Genomic DNA, 25,078 nt, shown 5'->3' with positions numbered 1-25,078 from the left:
GTGTCACACATGGGGACAGCATAACAAACTGCTAACGGCTTACAACAGGCAGCCGAAAGTTGCAGTGACGCAGATGGATGGCCATGTCTAACCTGCTCCATTTGTGCTGTCAAATAGAAGTTTCTGGAGTTAGATGGAGGGAAGGGGAATAAAAAGGGAAAGGAAAAATGAGAACTTAGCTTTCGCATACTGCTGGGAAGACACAAGACTGCTGGAAGAATGGATTGATATTGCTGCTGCTTTATCACCTGTGGTGACAAGAGGCAAGGTGACCATAATTCAGACTGAATCAGGTTAGAGATGGGACAGCGTATTTTTTCATCAGCATCTCCTGTACTCTTGAGAACTGCTTCACACAGATTACGTACAGTAATACGGACTAGAAAAATTGTTCTGGGTTGGTGTTTTTTGGTCTGGGAACAGTGACTTTTAAGTGACTGGGCATAAGCTAATCTAAAGGGAGAGCTATGAGAATGCAAATCAGCCAGCCTTTGCAAGGCATGGGTCAACAGAGAATTAGCTTAGTCTCATGACAATCCTAAACTATCAGACTACTTGTGAAACGAAGTCTTACTTCAAGTAGAACTTCTCTTTTTTTTTTTTTATAATTTAGATACAACACCTATTTAGAAACATTCCCTATGCCTTTCCAGAAGAGGCAGATGTGCCATGAAATACGTATTTTCCTCATTTAAACAGAGTAATTTTTGTTTCAGGCATTTGCTTCCATAGCACAGTTCAGATCAGCTAATGTAAAGCTACAAGAATAACGGGAGAGACTCCACTGTCAGAAAACAGAGGTGGAAGGGACCAGCAGTGAGCATCCTCAGAGCCCAACAAACCCAGCTCTCAGCGGACAGATCACCCCTGTTGTACTTTAATTGCGCTACATGTGCAAGCACTTCCAAGCTCCACAGCTCAAGTCCAAAAGCAATGCAGAAGAGTTTGTGTGATGAACTCGAGTGGGAGAAAGGGGTAAATTCATGATTGATTCCCCCTCTTCCCCCTTCAGCTGTATGTTCACTGCATGATTTGCAGCATCGTTTACTTTTTTTGTTTAATCCACAGTTTTTCCGTTGTATCCATGTTCTCTCTTCCACCCGCTCCCCACCCTTGTTACCCTGGATAATCAAGCACTGACTCCATGTAAAGCAATTTGCCTAAAGGCAGAAGAGGCTTTGTAGCCACAACGGTTGGAAGCTACTATTTATAAGTACAATTATAAAAATGTAAGTGATGTAAGCAATCAATTATTTCTTTGCCTTTTTATGAAACAACCACACCTATTGCTTCAGCAAAGGGACCAGTTGAATCTTGAACAGAGAGGGAAAGGACAAAATATTTGCAATGGAATAGCTGATGGAAAATGAAGATTAATGTTGCAAAACTGCTAAATTAGAAGTCAAGAATATTGCTGCCGCTTAAGATAAAACAACGAACCATGATCAGTGCAGAATTGGCATCCAGACTGCACAAAGCTCAAGTAGTAGAAAAATAATTTTCTTGAACTCCTTTGAGATGTAGGGCAAGTTTTGCATGTAAAAAGAAGGAAAGCAGCCGCATGGTGCCACATTTCCTACTCGACTAGGGTCTTTGGAACCTGAGATCAGAGTTTAAGCAGCGCATTTAGAGACAAAAGGCTCTGAACTCACACCCATCAGGTGCCTGGCACCCTCGCAGGTATTTAAGCCCACTCCTCCTCTGAAAGCCCCAGCATGCATTTTACAAGGGTTGTTTGACAGCAACATGCATTTTCTAGGCCATGTGGGGCTTCCTGTTTTCTACCCTTGGGATCCCAATGTCTTTCTGTGGTTGCTACATGATATAAGAAGCCTTTACTACACCAGTGTTGCTTTTGTAGGTCTCCAATCACAGCAGCCCTTCAAGTGGCACCGGTCCGCTGAGCAGCATCCCTGCCCTGAGGAGAGGGCTCCGCAGTTCCTGCCATGCGACGTAGAGATCTGACATCCGTAACAGTTGTCCAAAATAAATAACCCAGCTACATTTCTTCTATATACACATACATTGATGGATCTCTAGATATATTACCCCAATATAATACTCTAATTCCTGAAGAAATAAATCCTCTATTACACTTCCTACTGACTTGCACCTTTTTAAGGGGTGACAGTCTCTCAAATTCTCACATCCCTCTCAGTCTCTTTCCACTTTTGATCCATTTAGAAAGGAGTCCACACACAATTACCATTTGTGAGATCTCAGTCCAAGTTAGAGGCAATCTATTCCAAGAGTCACAGTCAGCAAAAGTTGGTTTCTGTAGCATTTCCTTCAGTGGATTTCCTTACCAAACACCCTTCTGAGAAATGAATAATGAATTTCAAACATTACCTCATCACTGCCTGAGGAATAAGTAGTACCTGATCATTCCATCAGGTCCACATCACCACATGGCAGCCTTAGCAGCATGCTGACCAGGCTGTTTTGGAAAGGACGGGATGTTTGGGATGGGAGTGGGGGGGGAAGTGCTTGGCCCTGAAGTCCTTGCACTATTTAATTCAGCATTCTTCCAAACCCAAAGCAAAACAGATCACTGGTAACCATGGCAACTGCCTCAGACACCCAGGCTCTGTGGGGTGTGCAGGGCCACTAAGCCATGAGGCAGCATGCTGGAGAAGGTGGTCCATGGGGTGCAGAAGGTCAGTGCCCCATATAAATACGGTCCTGAGTAGTAGAGGGAGAAACAGCTGCAACTGCGCTCATGAAATCACAAGGCAGGCCTGCTTGAGTGCAAATGCACAGAGGAACAGATACCCTGTACAGCTTCTCGTTATTCAGCATACGCAGCACTGCTCTTGGTGGACCACCAACACCCATCAGTTTGCAACTAGATTCAGTACTGAAAAAAATATTTTGGGAACACAATTAAGGAAGCTGATTTGTTCAGAGCTCACAGTTTAGTGACTAGAACTCTTCTTGCAAAAGTCTAGCCTTTTCAGAAAGCCTGACACAAGACAGACAGCTCACCTTTCCCACTACTCCCAGTTCACCCTTGACACCTTGCCACTAACTCTACCACTGGTGCCGATACATTAGCGCAGCAGGAGAGGAAAGGGAAGGCTAGGATGTTTTTACTTTTGTGATGTGTCTCTCCAGCCTAGATAAGGGCCTTCCTTTTGTCTTCTCCTGTCTAGCACCAACCAGTTCAAATTCAAGTGTGTACAGACCGACACTCTCTGATGCTGTATTAGGGACAGGCTGTCACTGTTAACAAACCCCAGCAGCTTCAGGAATACAGCCAAGCAGGGTGTTCTCCCAACAGTAGTCACAGAGCAGCCAGGGGAAGGGAGCTTAATCCATGCAGGACCAAATTAAATTGCTCCCTTCCCTCCCATACCTCACCAATATCTTTAAAAAAAAAACCCACAACAAAAAAAAAAAAAAAACACCACAAACCACACCACTAATGGCCACAGATTGGCCCTGCCAACATGAAATCCCGTACCCATTTTGGAGTTTCATGCCATTCTTGTTGTTGCAGTACCCATATCCAGAAGTGGAAGAGAATCCTACATAGGACAATTCTCAGTCTGACATGGCTTTATACTCAAAGGAAACGCTTGAAGGGCTTTTATGGGCAGTTCTTCCAGTTATATTTTCTTGTATGCTGAATTTTTAAACAGAATTCCAGAGTATTTTGCCCTGGACATAATTCCCTGTTACTTCCAGAACAGCATCACATCCTTTGCCAAGCACTGATTTCCATAAGCGAGTAAACATACTCTAATGGAATAGCTGATTATCCGACTAAGCTCAGCAATATCTCATATTAGAAGGTAAATCTTATATTCAGCTTTTAGGGTGCAAAATCTAAGGGCTCATTTGATTTGTACACGCATGTCTCTACATTAAAAAATACTCAGCAACAAACCCATAGTGCAAGCAAAAAAAAAAAATCTTTCTTCATCATTTACTAATGCTCTGCAAAATCTGTGTGCCCTCAGTGCGCTCATTGCCATCCATAGCAAACGCTGTAATTGTGGGCAGACAGGACCCCTGCGCACAGTAATTCACCTGTAAAGTGGAATGGTTTCTGGGGAAAAATCCAGTGGCCTCTTTTTTCAGATATAAAGTCACATAGGTTTGGCAGGTGCACACAACGTAGATCATACATCTGGAAAACTAGACCGTCATCACTTTCATGCTGAACTACAAGTTGCAAACCATTAGGGAATGAATAGCGATGATGTAAGTTGTTCTGCACAGCACTATTTAGCAATTCTTAACCAATAACAGGTTTAGCCCAAAACACGAAGCATCTGTGGAGAAATTATTTTTAGAAACAAGGTACCTAGTAAAGGTCAACACTGAGGTCAGTTCAGGTCCTGCAATTAAGGCACTGCATTTTCAACATACTCATCTGTGACCGCATCCTCAGTTTCAGCACTCGTAGAAACCAAAACAAACAGATCAAAACTTTTTTTTTAATGAAGCAGCTCCAGAAGCAAACAGCCAGACTGATGCTCACCTGCAGCACTTGGTTAGCCTGATGGGTTCTGATGCCAAACAACTTCGGTTTAAGAGTCTCTGGTCCTACTAAAGTTTTCTGCCTTGGTAGCCCTTTATATCACAGATACGTGGTCAGCATTAAAAATGGTCCCAAAGAGCTCTTTCTAAACCACTTCCTCCCATCTCCATTATCCTGCTTGGTGTCCAATTTTTGACACTAAGACTATACTGCTAGAGACAAATCCACTAGAAAAAGAACACAAATAAATCTGTCTCCTTATTTCCCCAACCTCGTCTTCTAACCTTTGTCACCAAGCCAAGACAAGCTTATAGCTGTCTTAACTTGCAAGTACTTGAGAAACTACAAATACGTGCTTAGCTTTGAATAAAGGGAGTCTTTCCGCAAGTGTCCACTTGCTGATAAATCTTAGCACAATTTATCAGAAAACAGTATTTAAATGGAAAACAGTGGGCAGGCACTACACTGATGCAGTTCTGCAATGAGACATCCAGGTCTGCTTGCAGACTTTCAGTGCACTGCGCTGCAAGCTCCCTCCACTTATTTCTGTTCTTCCCAGGAATGAAGGGCATTGCTCCTTGAGCTCATAATCAGAATAGCAACGAAACACCAACACGGCTTAGCTCTTCCAGGATTAGCAATTCTGTGGTCGTTTCTGACATTTTGGAAGATTTCAGATTGTTTCAGAGTTTATGTATCACGTCAGTGAGAAGTCATGGTAGATCTTCCAGAGAAGTTAAAGCAAGCAATTCCCAACCCCCCAACCTGCCTTCAGACAGGGTTATTAACTGTCTGCAGAGGTGATTAAATTTCAGCCTGAGTGCTACTTCGGTAAGCCTAAAAGTAATTCAAGCAGATTCAAGCAAAGCATCTTCCATTAAATTGCTATTGTCTTTAACCACTACACTTATCATGCATCTTCGACTTTATTCTGATAGCATATTAACTGCTTGACCTTTTCACTACTGTCATCCACGCTGACACTGCATAGAGGTCAGCAAAGAAGAGAAGACTTAAACATTTTGCCCTCAGTCTTCAAACCTGTTGCATCAAACCATTCCCCCCCCGCCCCCCGAAATCATCTTAGAAACCAAACCATCAAAAAAGTTCTTTTTATGCAGCCATGTATGGTCCCCATCTTATTGGGAGCCCTCCTCTTAACACAGACCTCCTATTTCAGTCAGAGGTGGCAACCACAATAAGGAAAAGAATGAAAGATTTACCCACCCCACCCACCCCCCCCCACCCCCCCCCCCGCCTCCAGCAAGCCAGTTATTTGAATACCGTGAAGAGCAGCAATAATTTCTCTGGACCTTGGTTTGGTCCCCGTGTATCGCATCCTTTCTTACATACAGAACAACCATGCCTGTATGCCAAACACGTACGGCCCAAACAGGCCTGATGGTTTTGAACAATGAGAGTCAAACCAGAGGCAACAGATGCAGGAGGCCAACTCCTGACTACACTACCAGCTCACGCAGACACAAAATCATCAGCTCGTGCGCACAGCTGTAAGTGCTTCCGACCTCAGAGAAACCTTTGCAGCCTACACGCTACGTGGCCTGACAAATGATGGGGCCGGAGAGGCAAGTCACACCAAGATGAAGAGTGACAACTGCTTGTTTCTAATCGAAGTTTTTTGTTTGTATCTTTGCTTCCCTTAACTCATGGATGTGAATAGTTAAGGAGGTTTAACTTGTCACATGCACATTTTTTATGAGGGCAAGTCCTTCCAACAAATTTGCTGATAAACTGGTTTTGAGATGAAAGAAAGTTTCTTTAAACATTTATATTACGTACATGCTAGATATTCAGGCCTGGTTATTTAGGCCCTCGCATCCACACCTCGGGGACTGCCAAGCTCTTCCCTCCGGAGCTCCAGAATAACCCGGGAGCCCTGGGGTGAGACCTTGGCTCCAGAGATGCTAACTGCCGAAGGCTTCACCAAATCTCACTTCAGAAGCCTCTAATAAAAGTGAATTAGAGACCTGATGGGAAAAGTATGTGCGAACCGCAGTTCAGACTTTAACATTTTGATCTTTTCTAGCAGTAAATACTCAAGGCGGCGGGGAGGTAGGATCCCCTGGGGACTAGGAGGTCTACATTTCTAAGGAAGCTTTGAGGAAAAAAAGTACTGGTACTGCCTTCGCTTTGAACATCGCCACCTCTATATGGGAGGTAACAGTTACCATTCCTCCAAATAAACCTGAAAAATCCTCCTCTTCCCCTGCCCTCTACAGAAGGAAATTCATTCTGGCAACGCTTTTCACACAGACTAACAGAAAAACCAGGTTTGATATCTACAGACTGGACACAGGGTATTTCTGATTCGCATCCTAAGTATTTCCTAACTGCTCACCGACATTCCCTGACCAGTCTCCGCCTCGCTCCAGGAGGCCGGGATAGTATAAAAAAAAAAAAAAATATATATATATATATATAAAACCCACGGTCTTGCGGGAACCAGACCCGCACCGCAGTCCTTCCTCCACAACAGCTGCCCCCGCACAGCTCCCTCTTCCTCCTCCTCGCCCCCGCACACCGCTCTCCCCTCCGGCTGCCCCGCGTCTAATGGGGACCCGCACCCCCCTCCCACCCCCCCCAGCCCGGGGAAGCCGCCTCCACGCCCCGGCCCGCCCGGCCCCGGGGAGGACTGCGGGGACAGCGGCGCCCACACAAACACGGGGGCACCGCCCGGCACCCCTGGACCCGCCGCAGCCGCCGGGGTCCCCAAAACGGCGGTCCTCTCCCATTCACCTCGGGGGGACGGGGAGGGCACATCCCTTTCTGCGGACGCCTTCCCCCGGTTCCCCGCGGGACAGGGGGCGGCAGGGAGGGGGCGGCTGGCCGGGAATGTCATTTGGAGGTGGCGATGGGAGCTGCCCCCTGCCCGCAGCCGAAACGCGGCTCGGGGCGGGAGGGGGACGGCAGGGGCGAGGGTAGGCGGCAGCGGCGGGCGGGCGGAGGGGATTGCAGCGGCCTCACCGGGGACCCCCGCCACCCCGGGCCCCGCACCTCGCAGCCGTAGAGCTGCCCGAGCTGCTCCACGATCCACTCCTCCAGCACCAGCCGCTTCCGCAGCTCCTTCCGATCGTATTTCACCGTCACTTTCCCCTGCTGCTGCCGCCGCTGCTGCTGCTGAACCTGCACCGCCGCCGCCGACACCGCGTCCTCCCGGGAGGCGCCGCCGGAGGAGCCGCCGCTCCCGCCGCCGCCGCGGGGGCTCTGGAAGAAAACGCGGTTCCCGCCGCCGCCGCCGCCCGCTGCTGCCGCCTCGCTGCCCCCAGTCGCCACCGACATGCTCCGCTCCGCCGCGGCTCCCGCCGAGCCGAAAGGCAGCCAGCCAGCCGCCCGCCCGCCCGCCCGCCGCCGCTACCGCCGGGCCGCCGCTTGCGCCTGTGCCTCCCTCCCCCGCACCTGCCGTTTAAAGCCTCGCATGGCACCGCGGCGCAACCGGCCCCGCCGCCGGGAGGGCTGGGCCCAAACCGACGAGCGGGGGCGGGGACAGGCGAGGGGCGGCACCGAACAGCCCGGCCCCCGCCGCGGCGGGCAGCGGAGCGTGGAGCGACCCCGAGGGAGCGGCGGTACCGGAGCGGGAAGGCTCTGGGCAGCCCCGGTGCTGGCGCGGCTCGGGCCTGAGAGCCCGAACCTGCCCGGGGCTTCGGCTGCTGGGCCGTTTATGGCTTGTTTGTTGTTTTTGGTTTTTTTTTTTCAGATGAGGTGCAGCGTTGCCCCCGTCATGCACTCTACGTTTACAAATATTGTGTATCTGCGGCATTAAAACGCTGAATGCGATCGTTTCCTTCTCTTCGAGGGGAGGGGATGAGCGATTTTAGGGCAGTGAACCCAAATATAAAGCAAATAGTTCGAGCTATCAGCAGTTGGGGTACCATTCAGCGCTTTGGATATGGCTGTCTCTCTAGAGGCACAGGTTAGCATTAGCGTTCCCAGCAGCTCGAGGCACGGAGTGAAATCACCAGTGGTCCATCACGTGCACCAAAATACGCCTACGACTGCAAGTAAGGAGCCAACATAATGCAAGCGCTGCTTAGGGACCCCAGACTGTCCCTGCTAGCAAAGTGGTTTGCCTCTGACGAAGCCAACCTCCTGCACATGCAGAATCATAGATTCTTAAGGTTGGAAGAGACCTCCAAGATCATCAAGTCCAACTGTCAACCCAACACCACCATGTCCAGTAAACCATGTCCTGAAGTGCCACGTTTACACATTCTTTGAACACCTCCAGGGATGGTGACTCCACCACTTCCTTGGGCAGCCTGTTCCAGTGCCTGACCACTCTTTCAGTAAACAAGTGTTTCCTAATATCCAATCTAAACCTCCCCTGATGCAACTTGAGGCCACTTCCTCTTGTCCTATCACAAGTTATTTGGGAGAAGAGACCAACCTTCTCCCAAACCTTCTCCCAACCTTCTTCAACCTCCTTTCAGGTCGTTGTAGAGAACAATGAGGTCTCCCCTCAGCCTCCTCTTCTCCAGGTTAAACAGTCCCGATTCCCTCAGCCGCTCCTCATAAGACTTGTGCTCCGGACTCCTCACCAGCTTCATTGCCCTTCTCTGGATGCGCTCCAGCAACTCAACGTCCTTCTCATACTGACGGGCCCCAAACTGCACACAGTACTTGAGGTGCAGCCTCACCAGTGCCAAGTCCAGGGGCACGATCTCTTCCCCAGTCCTGCTGGCCACACTGTTCCTGATGCAAGCCAGACCTCGTGCTCAGTGTCTCAAAGCTTGGGGACAGCTGTGGGGACTGTCCCCACATACTGACCCAGCACAGAGTGTCTTCAGTCAGCAAGAGGCAGGGGGGAATGATTACCATAATTCCCCAGGCACACCTGCTGCAGCCAAAATCCTTGCTGCTGTTTGGCATGCCCCTGTGGTAGCGTTGGCATTTTGGCCTCTTCTGCTCCCTGCGTTCAGTGCTCCACTGAGCGAGAGGCTGGCATGAGGCATCTGAGCCTCATCAAGCCATTTAGGTAAAACTCAGCTTGTGCCGCTAAAGAGATCATAACCTAATATGATCGAGAGATAAAATCTTATTATTGGCCTTAAATGCTATGATAGCTTTTAGATTTTCGTCTTTAAAAAGCATTTTCTTCAAAGCAAATCATATAAATTTCAGCTCTTTATGTGTGTGTAGGGACCACACTGAGCAACTGCAGCTAGGCATCGGTGCAGATCACACGTGAGGCTTGGATTGCAGGCAGGGCTTGAGAAAAAGTCCCATCCTAAAAGTCTGAGTCTCTGCAAGGAGCCTGTCCCATCCGCTGGGCAGCCTTCTCTGCCGTTACCCAAGCAAATCTCGACTTCCAGCTGCAGCTGGGCAGTGCTGCCTGCTTGGCTTTTGTAAATCTGGGCTTGTGTAAATGCAGTAGGAAAATACCATCGTCAACAACTTGTTCTTAGAGAAACCCAAAAGATGCAGTGGAGTTTTTGGAAGAGGGGAGCGGCTGTCTTTTAAACTTTTGTGTTTGGAGTGGCCTATAATTTGGGTCTTCAGCTCTGCGTGTCATGTTGGAAGTCTGGTGCTGACGTTCTCAACCACAAAACTTGAAACTTTCCTGTTTACAGCAGGAAGATTTTCATCTTTATAGACTGGTTTTCTTTTCTGTTGCTGAGAAAAAAAAAAAAAAGAATTAATACAAAAGAAGGAAAATACTGTACAAGAGGCTTTTTAAAGCCATACTCGCATCATACTCACTCTTCCATGGGATATAAAGCAGGAATACTCAAACTGCCACCATAATAGGGTATTTTCTGGAGCCGGAAGAACACTGAGGTGTTCCACGCTGGACCTAAGCTGGCTGGAAAATACTGAGATTTTTGTTCCCTGCTGTAGTAAATATCAGGTGTACAGATGGCTAAAATATTCTCCTTGACTCTGAGCATGAGAACCCAGAAACTCTCAGCGGAAGGACTTTTTCAATACTATTATTAATAGGATATTATAATCACTGCAAACATTTAAAAGCTGGCACCTGCTCTTCAAACAGCGCATCTGCAACACTCTTAAAGTAGAAAATGAGGTAATGGGGATTAAAAAGCATCTCCTCAGAGGTTATCATTTCAAAGTTACAATTCTAGCATAATGCATAGTGGTTGGTAAACGTGGGTGGATGAGGAACTGGTAGAACTGCCAGCATTGTCACAAGGCAGTTTTGTGTGCCATTGGTTTTTCATTCAGTTTTTAAAGCAAGTGCATTCCTCAGGAAGCCGGGGCAAAAAGTGCTGCCAAGAATCTTTCCTGCAACCATTTTGCTTCATTTGAAAGAAAGATCTAGTTGTTTAGAAGTCAAAGTTGCGCAAAAAGGTTTAGATCTGCTACCATCCTGGGAATGAGCAATGCAGCCCTGTGTGGGCAGGATCTCTGCTTTGCTCCAGAGTGTCAGGAAACGTATGAGAGCATTTCTTGGAGCAAGAAGTCTCCTTGCAAATACATCTCCACAACACAATGGAACCATTAATGGTTCCACCCATGACAAAGACAAGAGCTGATGTGACAAAGAGGGGAACAATCATCCCCAGCCCTTCAGCCCCAGTTTCAAACCTACCGTGAGGAATTAATTCGGGGCATTAGAGACTAAGCGTCATAGGCAAGAGTCTTCCAGCAGCTAAATCAAAATCACAGTGTTGCATTTCATCTAAAGCTAATGGTTGACCAATAAAACCAAAGTGGGGATAAAATACACCACCACTGAAATATTGTGCTCTCTCACTGTGATCATGTCCAGGTCTCTCTCACAAGAACGTTGTATTGGGTGGCAAGTTGAGTAAAGAAAAGATAGCATGAATTAGGAAACACCAAAGGCAGAGGAACACTTGCATCACCTGCACTGTGATACACATTCCCTATGTTTCCTTATGTTTCTTTCCCAAACAGTGGATGTGGGAATCTCTTGTGAATGTAAAAGTCATGAAGCTGTCTCCACTTCCTGTGCACGTACTGCACGTTCCTAACCTGGTTTTCAGTCAAGGAAAATATTAAAGAGCATGTGGACTAATTTTTCAGGAGGTTTAAGCAGTGACCCTTGAGAGTTGAAGGCTCTGAGTATTAATTGCCTGCTCACCTTTCGTAACCCTGTTTGACAGCAGGTAAATCCTCTTCCTAAACAATTGAAACTTCCATCAGTGCTGGCCACAAATCATAGAATCATAGAACTGTTTGGGTTGGAAGGGACCTTTAAAGGCCATCTAGTCCAACCCCCAATACAGCTTTCTGATGATGTGCTCAGGAAGAAATTAGAGTCAAGTAGCAGACTTATAGCTGAAGATTTTCAGCAACCCAGAACTGTTTAAAACTGCAAAGCACATATTAGTTGGTGATTTTATTTCCTTATTTAAATGCACCTTTGCTTTTACATGTTCTCAGAATCGTAGGAGTCGTTTCATGCTTGTGATCCTTGGCTTGCTAACAAAATACCTGCGTTAGGAGATGCCAGGGAACCTCCTGCGTGTGTGATGATAGACTCCATTATTTTTGCAATGCTAGACAGTCTTTCTCTACCGGCTGCCCTGCCATTTAAGAGCTCTGTGTCGCATCTTGTTGGCCAGCAGTGAGACTTTGCTCCAGGCACACTAGTGAAATTCACTGCCGCAGGGCTTCTCTTTCACACGATTACTGGGAACTTCCGTCAACCAGATAGTCTGTCTTGTGCCTGGTGACTGCATCCAAGGAGGCTGAAGACACCATCTTGAGTTATTTAATGTTATTTTGTGTGAGAAAAGTGTTTCATCAATGAGGAGCCTTGACACCCCACTCAGCTTGGAGGAGTGGTGTGGGTCCTGGGGTCACAGTTGTGCATTGCCTTGTCTGGATCAGTGTTGCCATCCTCCCCACTCAGCTCTGCTTTCATCACAGCCGTAGCCCGCGTGTGTCAAACAGTGTACAAGTGCCATTTTTGTGTCTCCTATTTGAATTTAGCTTGGGGCTACAAGCTGTTAATGGGTTCTGTGTCTCTAAGTGATTTTCTACTTTGCATGTCCTAATTAATGCCCCTCCCTCTGCCTGGTAACTTCCTTGTCTCCCCAGACGTATTATGATTTTGTTTTCATTTCCAATTGCTTTTCGTCTGTTTGTGATATTGATGTTCCATGCTCCAAAGACACTGTGTTTGTGTTGATCTGTCTTTCTGAGCACTGCCGAGTTTTTGTTCCTGCAGCCATCCTTTTGATGCTCCAAAATCCTACTTTTTTTAGTTTGTTTTGCCTTTATTAAAAAGCTTCTCAGAGTCTGGCCCATACAAATGTTTGTTACCAAGCGCTGCTTTTCCTTTTTGTCCTTTTTTTTTGTAAAGGAGAGACTACTGGCACATTGCTCAACCCCCTGCTAGAATACCTGTGGTCAAAGCAATAATTCTAATAATAGTCATATAAAGTAATGACACAAAGCAAATATTTATTAGATTGGAATGTTTGCTCTGGTCCCTCTTGCTTATGATATAATCTGTTCATAGGCTGAGCCTCTCCGATAAAGAAACTTTGGAAGACTTGCATTTCAAGAGGAGATCATTGGGTACTTGTGAGTTACAGAGGCCAAGCTATGTTCAGGTAGAAGGTAAGCGCTATGAGAGAGGGAGGAAAAATAGAAGGAAAAATAAATTGGTATCCATACACCCGTTAGTTCCTACAAAGTAAGTGTGTGCAATGACAACCTTTTTCTGTCTCACAGCAGAGATCCAAGCATGGATCAAGTCCATGTTTTTGGAGTGAGTCCAAAGGAGGCCACAAAGATGATGAGAGGGCTGGAGCACCTCTCCGATGAGGACAGGCTGAGAGAGTTGGGGCTGCTCAGCCTGGAGAAGAGAAGGCTCTGGGGAGGCCTTATACCAGTCTTCCAGTGCCTAAAGATAGATGGCCTTTAAAGGTCCCTTCCAAACTAAACCATTCTATGATTCTATGAATCTATGGGATGTGAGTGTGGCCTCATTTCTCCCTGACAAGAAGGCTAATTAGGACCCCTATGTACTAGCTGTCCATGGGAGCTTCCTCTCTTTCCCCCAGTGCTGCCTATGGCTGCCCAGCCAGCGTTCTCAGGGGGAAACCTGCCCTTTGGGCTCCTCCTGAGTGCACATCTTGGCAGTTTGTGAGGGACCCAGGTGCCACTCAGATCTGCCTCTTCCAGCTGCTCTTGCAGTGGCAGTGGTGTGAGAGGATGCCAGGTCTTTCAGAGTGGGAGGTCTCTCTGGAAGGGCTCCGGTTTGCAAAGGCAGCCAGCCTGGGTGCCCACTACCGGGTCTCGGAAAGCAGCCAGAAATTCAGAGCGCTCCCAAGTATGAAGCACAAAACCTCTGAGAATCTCTGGTGCGTGCTGCTCACTCATGTTAGGACACACAGGCTGTGCTGTCGTGGTACTTTGTGCTGAGGATAGGTAGCAGCTAACGAAGAAGCAGATAACCTCTGTTTTCTTGCACTTGCCCTCAATAATATCAGCAATTCCTGGTACAAATAACCTATGATTGTTCATCTGAGCGCTACCACCCAAGATGTCACTTTTATTTAGAAAGATGTGGACAGCCTTCCATTCTTCTGGAAGGGATTAGTGGGGAGGTAGAGAATCAATAAAGGAAAAGATTTGAAAAAAAAACAACAGCAAAACAAACCATGAGGCAGGGCTGGACAATTAACATCCCACAGCCTCTAGTAATATTGATTGTTGTTCTGCCCTTGAATCCCACTCTACTTACATAGAAGTATTAACCCTTCGGTAAAATACAAAGCGAGAAAATGAGTGACACAGATAAAACATTTGTATTAGTCCATAAAAAAGGCCAATCAAAAATATTAAAAGAAAGTATGGGTTAGAGAGCGAGACACTCACAATAACTAGATTAATAATATTCTGGATCAGTCGTCTCCCAGACCGGTACCTGTCTCATTGGCTGCACACTCCATTTCACTTGCACTCAAGAAATAACGAAGAACGATAGTAAGTTATTCTGCATCACTTGGCCAACCCGTAGAGGAGGGACATAATGTGTTTTACCCGTTTTGCTTGGCAATTAGTGGTGAGTGATGGCACTCAGGTGCTTGGATCTGTGGGGAAAAATAAAAAAAAAAAAAGAAAAAAAACCTGAAAGCTAGACAGAAAGCAATCACTTAGCAATTTGGGTGCCAATAGTCCTACTTCACTTCATGTCCCCTCATCCCTGCACCTCAAAGCATTCTGCAGAAGAATGGAAGCAGAGTGAGCCCCAAACTGTCTAAAAAGTGGCATAGGTGTGTGGCTAAAACCCGGTGCTGTTCTTGGTTGTTGTACAAGAAAGATACCCTAAAATTCTCAAGTCCTTAGTTACCTTATTTGGGAAAGCAGGAACGATACTGGGCTGTTTAGCGTGGGAAGAGCCTGTGTTCTCTCTGGCTATAACAAGAGATGGCAAGAGCATGGAATTGTTAAAGGAATTAAGTAACTGATGCCATCCCGGGGCACGTTCCTTCAAGCTAAAAGCTATTTTGATGGAAGAAGCATAAACAATCAAGCGGGCAAGCTGGTGAAAGCTATCAGCTATGGTTTGAATAGAGAACAAAACGAGGAGCAAAAGTAGAACAAGCTCTACTTCTCAGGTGCCTTTCTGGAAGATTTTTAGAAGAGTGCTGAACACACTTTTCAAACCTGAAGGATATTCCAAGTTGCCACTCAAAAGCTAGTAAATGAAAAACATGAAGGATGCAGGCGTTTTAGAAAAAGGAGATCAGAAAATTGTAGAGCAGCTACAAAACCAGTTAATCAGTTTTATGTGTATATTGCAGGATGCAATTCAATAAAATAAATGCAAATACTCCATATTCACCTGGAGTATTCAGCTGTGCAAATACGTGATTGGAAAATGTGAATTGACAGCAGTTGTACCAATATGGACCAAGGGGATCTGAATCACAGACTGAACATGAGTCGGAAATGTGCTGTGGTGAAAAATGCTACGTTGCATTGGGATATCTAAAGAAAAGTGTCATGCATATGAAACATGAAGTAACTTTGCTGTGCGAGATTCTGTGGGTAAGGCCCTTGTTAAGACTGTCAGACTTCAGAAGAGATTGGACCAATTTGGCAGAAATTGGAGAGAAGCTACTGGAATAATTTGAGGTCTAAAAGACGTGCCCTGTCTGTAAGAACCTACAGGGAAAGACTAAAGGAACCAGAAATATCTGGTTTATAAAATGCAGAAGTGTCAATAATGCTAAGGGAAATAATGTGCTCTCTCTATCTCATGTGGTGAGTGCAGGGACTAATGAGCTTAAACTGAAGCCAAGGAGATTTTGATTAAACGTGATGAGAAGGTTTTTAACAGTAGGGATGGAGAAATGGCAAAATACACTGCCTAGGGAAGCTGTGGAATCCACATCTTCAGAGGTTTTTCAGAAACAAAAAGGCAAATATTTGATGTTTATTTATTCCTCTACAGGGAGGGTTTATCCAGATGAAAGACAAGGAGATGAACCAGGAGCCTCCCAGGCTACACCTGTCCCCCTAAGCTCTCCAGGCCCAGGAGCAGGCTCAAGCACTGGTACCCAACTACTCACTAACCTACCAGTGGTGTCCCCATCAGAGCTCGGCCCTGCACCGGTCATTGTCCTGGGCACCTAATCTCCAAAGGTTATCCCCAACAGCCACTATGGACATTCAGGGGGAAAAGTATTCAACTGTACCATGGTATTTGCCCTCAGGGTGAAATAAGAGGTCACGGCCCTGTTCCTTGTAAAGACACGGCCTAAAAGTGCCCTCCAGTCCTAATTTCTGTAAGTATTTCTGTATCAAGCTATTTTTAACAAGGAGAATCCAAAAGCCCTCTCTAAATATGTGCAATTTAAATGAATAAGCTTTTATGTGTACCACAGCCATCCAGCTCTGGGGCATTCATGCAATTCTGCTGCACTTAGCAGCTCTGTATAAATAACATACGAAAAGAGTATATTCCATGTGCAAGTACAAGATGCTCATAAATACAAAACAGGTATAACAATTGATTGTAATATTACCAAGATTAAAGTCCCATTATCCTAAGTACTTTTACAAATCTGTAGCAAGAGACACTCCCTGTCCCAAACTTTGCACAGTACATCTTGAGACAACAGAGCAGAGGTTAAAAACACATGGTCATGTAAGGCATTTGGTTAAATAAAGGACATTTTTTAAAGTGTAAAAATGAGATTGTCTGTAGTAATTTTCATTCTAAGGTACAATTTAGCATTTCCTCCCCCAGTTAGGCTTAAGCAATTTTCCAGCAGGTTCAGCTCAGTAAGGTTTATACAAGGTATGACTGCTTCAAAATTTAATTTTCATGTATGAAAATATGAATTGGTTAATCTGTTAAATGCCTGTCTAGATTGTCTCCCTTTAACAAGCTTCAAAGAATTGGGTAGTACACAGATGATTTAGGCGCTTTCATCTACAGATCTTGTCCTATATTAAACTTTCAATTGTAATGGGAGGAGAGTGAAACACTGTCAGGTTCAATAAACACTCTTTTTAATTGTAATCATCTTTAAAGCTATTCTGTCATTCCGGCTTTGCTCATTTCCAAGCATAGCTGAGAGTTTGGGTATCAGCACTTCATAAAACTGTTTCCTGAAGTGAAATTCAGAGAAGTGTTGCAAAATAGGCCCATATATTTCCTACAGTAGTGAAAATACCAGCTATATCAGGGTTATTTTCTTTTCCTTTCAAACCACCATAAGAAAAACACCACAGGCATCAGCTAGTTAGTAACCTCTTAGTGCACTGACCTGTTTGATGTTCACAGGAGAGTTAGTCAATATATTAGCTTTAGATAGGGTACCATTAGTAATTTATGCATTAATTTTATTACATAGCTCAATCTCCATCTGCCCCACAGCCTGCAAATGCCCCTCTGTCACACACTACTATGTAAAATGTGAGTTATGAAAAAATAAAGTTATTAATTCTGTTTATATTTTGGTCCTATGCAATGTGAAAGGCATGGTATTGAGGCATGTTTGTAGCATTTTGCACTTTAAAAGTGGTAGTTTGTTACTACGTTTAAATATGGCATCCTAGCCAATGTTAAATTACTCCTTAACCACTTAGGGCATTTCTAACGATTCTTATTTCTAAGCCCCTCTGTACTGATTCTCAAAAACTCGCTAGGTTGACCTCAGAAAGAACACTTGGCATTTGAAGAAAACAAATGCAGATATATGCTAGCTTCTGTGGGTTAGTACATTAGGAATTCATCTTTAACGAACAGACAATAAAATGTGCCTGCTATGTTGTAAATGGGGAAAGATTGCAATCTGCCATGGATCATCCTGAGAATGGGAGGAGGAGGTTAACGAATCAAAGAAAAACCAGGCAGAAACTGAATTTGATAAGATGCACCTGCTAAATTTTGTGCTTTCTGATGATGAGGCTGGATCTAAAGCAGTTGTTCTAGAAAAAGTAAGGTGACTGAAAAAACAGGAGAGGCAGAGCGTATGAAAAAGATTGAACCAGTGTGTGGTGCTATGTGAAATGGTCCTGCAGCTTAGGCTCAATTATCTATCTATGCCTATTTTTTTATATATAAGTGCACTTCACGCTCATATTTTTTCTAGCAACAGTGCATTTATATTCATCCATCTAAATTATTCCTGGAATGATACATAGTACAGTTCTGTAGTGCTAGGAAATGAGGCAATTATAGGTAGAGTTAATAAATCCACTTTGACTCCCCTCCTCTTCCATAGCTGAACCCCAAGCGCTGTGATTAGGTAGCGACATTTTCTACACAGCGCAGGAGGCGCTCAGAAGAGCTATTTCAGCAGTTGAAAACAAACACTCACTGTTTCTCCTTAGCAGTTGGTAGCCTCCATCACACCCTAAAACCATCACACCCTAAAACACTTCTGCCAGCAATTGTCTCGAAAAATACTATTCAACCACCTTCCTCCAGGTTATTAGGTGAACAGAAGTATTGCACTCTTTCATGGCTGGAGCTACTGTCTTCTGCCAGGCTTTCTCAGTTCTCCCTAGGATTTTGGGCCCTGGGATTTGACCACAGGATTTTGGCCTGTGTTCTGTTAGTGAAAAAAAAAAAAAAAAAAAAGATGCTTCCAAGAAAAGACACACGCCTGACTTCATCTCTAGTCTGACCTACCTGCTAGCAGAAGCACATGCCTGCATCATTCAAAAGAAGGAATGCTTGTCCGGGTTATGTTTTTAGGAATGTCTTTTAAAAAAAGGTAAAAAGAAAAAACAAATGTTCCTTATTGGCCGAAGGGAGGTGGAGAAATTGATTCTGAATTTATTCTGAACTGAGAGTACTCTATATTGCACCATGCCTAGATGAATATATTAGACTGCACAATATTATTATTATAAGATATACGATATTAAAGTCAGTAACTATTTTACCATTAAGTAATTCAGCAACAACCAGCTGTTTGTTTAATAGTGTTTTTACCCAGCTGATCTCCATCTTTCCTACATTAGCTATGGGATTTGTGAATCCTCTAGGTTCATAGATTAACATGACATGACACATTTCTTTTTATGTCAAAGCATTTACAGTATATTTGTCAAAATTAATAGAAGGTTTTAAATAAGCCCCTCTCCTTATAGCACAGCTAGGTTATTTATTTTTAGTTTTCTTATGAGTACTGTCATTAAATTTTCCTCATAGTGGAGTCCTCTATATTTTCAGTAAGCCAACTGAAGTGTTTTCTCCTTCAGTGTTCCCATTAGCCACAAGAAATCTTTCTCTTGCTGCCTGTGCCTGCTCTGACTCCATTTCAACACTGACTCGTGACTGAGAAGAGATTAAGACTTTGACTCGACAGGTTATAATCCCCTGCCTGCAATGGGAATGCCTGCTGCCTACAGAGCAAAGCAGGGCTCTGCTATCTCACAACTGCCAGTCCGTGCCTAAGCAGGCGTGATGGCCCCATCTGATGTAATTCAGCTTGTCCTGATTAGATAGGGAGGGGAAAAATACACACATATACAATTGAAGCATGGGAATTATTTTATTGGATTAGTAATGCACTTGGAAAATCTATGGCAACATTTATTAAATAAGTGTTGGGTCACGTGTGTAACCTGGTTCACTTCATTACACGGGATGGAGGTTGGAAACTGCATCCTGGGAAGCGGTTGGAGCTTTTTGTGATTGCTGAACAGGCAGCACTTTTCTTGTTCTTTCCAAATCATCCTTATGATTCACAACAATCTTCTCTCTCTTTCTGAAACTTCATATTATTGCACAAATGCTAAGAACGGCGCCTGTTCTACAGAGCATTGCCAGTGCTTCAATATTTATTACAGTATATTGCAGACATTGAAAAAAACGTACCTTAAATAAAATGCAGCAATACAGTTTCACAAAACACACCTCTTCTGTATTTTCTTATGTGCTTAGTTTCCTACCATCTGCTTTGCAGATAATACTCATGCTTGTGGAGCAGCTTGTGGGCTTTTGGCATTTCTATTGCAGATGCCATGTTTCTTCCCTGTTAGAATGCTAAGCTTTTCTTTAATTTGAAAAACAACATACACAGGTTATTGACAAAGATGATACAGTGTAATTGAAGAATAATGATTTCCCTAGGAAACGGCTTAAAAAGCCTGGTAGGGCTACATTAGATCAAGTTGGTGGATACTAATTCTCAATTTATATTTAACTGTCATTAATCGCCATACGGAGGTAATGTACCCATCCAATTTAGAAAAAATGCCAGAAAAGTCCTGAAGATCATTGTAAAAGCACAGTTTTCATTAATAGGCTTCAGAGTGTGGAACTGCATGCTGTGCTTTGCTTCCCAGAGGGCACAGCAGAGAAGAAGATAAAAGGAGATTTATGGCACTGATGCAACAGGAGGACCTTGCCTGGTGTCAGGGGACTCCCTGAAGCCACGCCACGACCCGGGCCACCCTGGGTACAGAGCACGGGCCATGTCATCTCTCAGCACAACATCTACAGAGCTGCCTCTCTGGTCTGGGTTGGTGTTATTTCAGTAAATACAGCAAAGTGATATTACGGTTGTTAATATTATTATTGTCATTATTTTCTTATTTTCCTGCTGAGTGGGAAAAATACTGATTTAATAATTTCTGTGACTATTCCTATGACTTTCTCCCACACTGCTTTCCCTACATGGAGTTTTGTTTGTTTCTGAGGCTTTTGCAGTGATGAGCTGCTTCAGAGAACTACAGAGCTACCTTTATTTAGCAGGGGACTTTGAATTCGGCAATTAAACTGGGCTGCTATGGTTTGCCTTGCAGACTGACAGTTTTCTCTTGCTTTTATTCCTTTTTTTTTTCACCCTTCATGTTGATTTTTGCGGCTCAAGCTCTGTATCCATGTCTGTGTTCGTCACCTGCCTTTGCATCTAACAGTACAATGCTGTCTCCTGGAATTTTTTTTTTCCTGGTCTTCCCCTCAGCAGAGGAGACCTTACTGCACAGAAGGGAAAGGCTGCAGCATCATCCGTTTGACCTGGAGGTTGCCTCAAGCTGGGCCTGGGGAGAAGTGGGAGAGAGTTGATCTAGAAACAGGTGAAAAGGGAAAAAACAAAACAAAACAAAACTAGAAATAGGCTCTGAAATTTGGGAAATAATCCCAGGGCAGCTCTGTTTATAATTCATTCCTGATGCATTTCTTCAGATGTCCAAAATGTCCTGCTCTCCCAGCACAGATATGGGAAGGCTCACAGCAGAGCTGGGCTGGGGCACTCGTTAGGGCACCTCATGTCCATGCTGTCTGCGGAGCCATGGGCAGCTTCAGATGCACAAAGCACTACTTCCCCCCGTGCTACACCCATGCCCGCTGCATGCTGGCATGCCTGGAGGCCGCGGGGTTGCAGGTAGGCCACAGCGTGGCTGGCAGATGCCCCATCCCGGGAAACATTGAAGGCCAGGTTGGACGGGGCTCTGAGCAACCTGATCTGGTTGAAGATGTCCCTGCACCTTGGAGGGGGGTTGGACTAGATGGCCTTTAAAGTCCCTTCCAACCCAAACCATTCTATGATTCTATGATCTCAGGTGGAGGGGAAGCTGGCTTGCAATATCTGAACACCTGGACAGTACCTAAGGGCCACTTTCACAACGGGCTGGCACTAATCTAAATCCATGCCTCCAGGTCCTCAGTTGTGTATTCTCACTGGTGCCAGCATGAACACTCCTGCAACTGCACAGTCATACAGACCAGGGACCCAGTCCAACAGAAAACATCCTTTCCTTGGGTGAGGTAGGGAAGGAGGAAGGGCTTGATCCCAATACAGCTGATCTGGCTGCATGAATACCCAGGAGGTAGCAAGTAGACCTATTAGGGCAGGGAGCAGAAGTGAGACAGCCCATTTTGGAAGTAGCTGTGCTTAAGTCAATGGAAAATAATGGTTAAGTCATGTACACACGTAGCAAAATGTGTGCACCTCTTGTGTTTTTAGAGCCTCACCAAAATGAGGTTCTAAGTCATACTGTAATATATCATTAGCCAGTACAAGATGAATTCCAGTACTCATATACAAGATTCACTGTGAAATTCATAAGGGTAACGAGTCACTCACATTGATTGCCTCAAGGAAGTGGAGCATCTCCCTTTGTGGCTATTGAAGGACAGGACCCCCTTTTCTGTGATTCCACAAAAAAAAAAAAAAAACAAACCCTTTGTCAAGGTATTCTAAAACAATATCAAAACCTAAATGTATTCAAATATATCAACATGCATCTCAGCCAAGCACCAAAGCCATCATTATGTTCTTCAATAGCTACAGCTTTGTTCCCATTCTTCACTCAGGATGTCCCACATGTTTGAGGCTTCACCAGCAGTGAGCGTTGCATAGAATCGAAGCAGCTACCTACTTCAAGCACCAGAAAAATCCTTGAAATCATTGTTCTTTCTCTCCTGAACTCTTAACATTTACTGAAATCTATAACTGAGACCCCAGGTCAAGGACAGCTTTAGGGTAAGTCCAGCAGAACTACTGCATTTATGGCAGTACGGTCCCTTGGTGAGTCAGTCACTCATGTCTTCCCTTGCTCACCATGACTTCTGACAACCACTGGAAACAGATGTTTGGATTTCCATAACATTTGTTTACTTCTCAGGTCCACTTCATCTGCTCTCGTTAGTAACAGAAGAGGTTTGATTTGGAGCAAATTTAGCCTTTATAGCCAGCTAGGTCAAGGAAGTATCAAGTCTTTATTGATCATCCTTTTGAGACTTTTTTTTTTCCCCTTTTATTTAGCTGGGAACCATTTCACATGTGCAGGGCTTTTCTTACATTTACTGGGCACCAGAAATCAATCAGAGTGCGGGAAACAAAAATCTTGATGGTTCATCAATATTTCAGGCCCCGTCAACAACACATTCAATTTTACTCAGAAAGGGATTGGAAATTTTGCTCAGTTTGCAGCTTTGGAGCGGAGCCAGTTCCCGTTCAACAAAACCAAAGCGTGGAGTAAGTGAGGGTGCCCACTGTCCCTCACTGCCACCCAGCCCGTCAGCCCCGTGTACAAGGCCACCCCTGCCACCACATGGTTTCACATGATTTTTTTGCTTCTCCTGCACGTGATATGGCAAAGGGCCCTGTTAATGTGGGCAATTTCAGCCTCTCTTGGAGACTTTGGGGCCAAGCTCTTGCCCTTCTGCCCTCACCCTGCTTACAGATGGCACCGACCATCGGGGGAGCAAAAATTCAGTCTTTACTGGGAATCTCGCCTTTCCTCAGGGCTGGCTTTTATGTTGCTGATTTATTTTTTACCTCAAAGACAACAAAACATTATCCAGAAAAAACGGACTTCGTTTTCAGAAAAGACAAAGGCAGCAGTAAGTCAGGCATAACAGAATCAAGGACATTTACAAAGATATGAAAACTTATTTCTTTGCAAGAGTGCTATAGCTTTCAGTTCTTTTTTTATTATTATTCTTTTCTTTGCAATATTGCAGCTTTATCTTTGCTTAATAAATGGTGAGCATTTCTGTGGCTCGGACTACAGCAGCATTTTGAGGGTGTCTAAGGCAGACCCCAGCAGGATCATAGCTTGTCCTCGTATTTTCTTCTCTGCAGAAGTTTTAATTTTCTTAAAACCAAGCTCCCCAGTTTCTCTCTGTATTTTCCATGTGACTGTTTTATTTAAGGCTCAACAGTCTTCTACCTGATGAAAGTGCACCGGATTGACTAATGGAACAAGTATCATGATTCTGGAAAAGTATTTCCAAAGCGTGTATATTCTTGTTCGGCTCACGGTGTTTCTCTCAGTGGGAGAGTTACTATGCTTAGACGAACATGTTATGTACCAGTTAGTCAGGTACCCTGGCGATTACACGTAGCTTTTTAAAGGAACATCATGCCTTTTTGTGCAGTTTTGACTTGCTTTCATGAGCTTTTTTGGCAGCTTTCTCTTTCTACTTTTTTTTCCCCCCCCAAACTGCACCATTGTTTTCAAGAGTCTTAGGAAATTAGATATGAATGTTTTGATTTTATTCTTCCTGATCAAAAATTATGCACTTCCCTCTCTGTTTTTGCTTTGCTCCCATTCCAATGTGATTAATGGACAGCAACACAAAAATAAATCTTGCAATTACTGAAAACGCAGTTCAGGGCTACAGTTTCCAGAGATCAAAAAAAAAAAAAGAATAACCCACAAAAAAATGGAGGTTTGATTTTTTTACTTTCTGGCAGGCAAGGCAATACACGGGGTCAAACATATAGTTAGCAGACAGCTAAGATGGTAAGCCACAGCCTGCCAGAAGAGGCTGTGTACTGGTACTGCCCAGCAAAAGCCCGCGGAGGGATGCTTCCCAAAGTGACCGCAGGGAAACTCTATTCTCTGCTACGCTGCTAAAGGCAGGACCCAACATGAGTTTTTTTCCACCGTGGCCATTTTGCATGGGTGGACAGGGGTGCACTCTGCTCCCCTAGTTTCTGTGTGCCTGGCGTGACTTTTTCTGCCTGCAGCTGCACTGGGGACCCCCTTTGTCAGATGTGGGAGATGGGCTCGGCATCCACCCCACGCCGCGGCTCCCACCGGCCCCCCTCGCTCAGATGCAGCCTGGCCTCTGACGCCTGGGAAGCTGCCCATGTTAAAAAAGCCTTTTTTTACCCTCCCTGGGATAAACAGGGATCCTGAACTGTGGGCAGGCTGCCCAGAAAGGCAGGCAGGCTTGGAAAGGGAGACTAAGGCTTTGTCTTTATCACTTCTCAGGAAAAAAAAAAGATGTTTTCTTTACTTTGGAGCAAATAATGGGCATGTGATAAAATTGCGGGAGAGACTAGGCATGGCATATGTACTGCAAGAAAAACTCAGTGAGGTAAAGCACTAAACTCTGCCTCTTCCTCTTCTTTCCAAACACCCTTTCAGGATAAACTCTTTTATTCTCTACTAAAGCTGCAGGGTATTATCCACACGTTGTTTTTGTTTTTTAGCCTCAAGAGAGTTCATTCAAGTGAGGTACCCCAAGGCGTAAAATACACTATTTTTAGTGGGAAGAAAAAAAAAAAAAAGCCCCGTGTTGGACTGGACATTGCTCATTTTAAACTCTTCTATCCTAGATTCCTCTTGTTTTCTATGAAGCCCATGTGCTGAAAAGTGCTCCTTCCCTCCTTTAGATCATGCAACACCAAGAAGTAAGTCGTATACAGC

The 25,078-nt window shown here is 44.8% G+C and overlaps 1 protein-coding gene across 1 annotated transcript in view; it reads right to left on the bottom strand.

Moving 5' to 3' along the window:
* The window catches only part of PPP1R14C (protein phosphatase 1 regulatory inhibitor subunit 14C), a 55,462-nt gene extending 47,549 nt beyond the window's left edge, over nucleotides 1-7,913 (bottom strand). The window contains exon 1 of the mRNA XM_086744809.1: nucleotides 7,502-7,913. Coding sequence (XP_086600935.1) covers nucleotides 7,502-7,786 — 285 coding nt within the window. The 5' untranslated portion in view covers nucleotides 7,787-7,913. The remainder of the gene's footprint in view (nucleotides 1-7,501) is intronic.
* Nucleotides 7,914-25,078: the final 17,165 nt, after the last annotated feature.

This window comes from Chlamydotis macqueenii, chromosome 3 (assembly GCF_036417535.1).
Source record: "Chlamydotis macqueenii isolate bChlMac1 chromosome 3, bChlMac1.mat, whole genome shotgun sequence".
NCBI lineage: Eukaryota > Metazoa > Chordata > Aves > Otidiformes > Otididae > Chlamydotis > Chlamydotis macqueenii.
The sequence above is the reverse complement of the archived record's forward strand: the minus strand, read 5'-3'. Positions and strand labels throughout refer to the sequence as shown.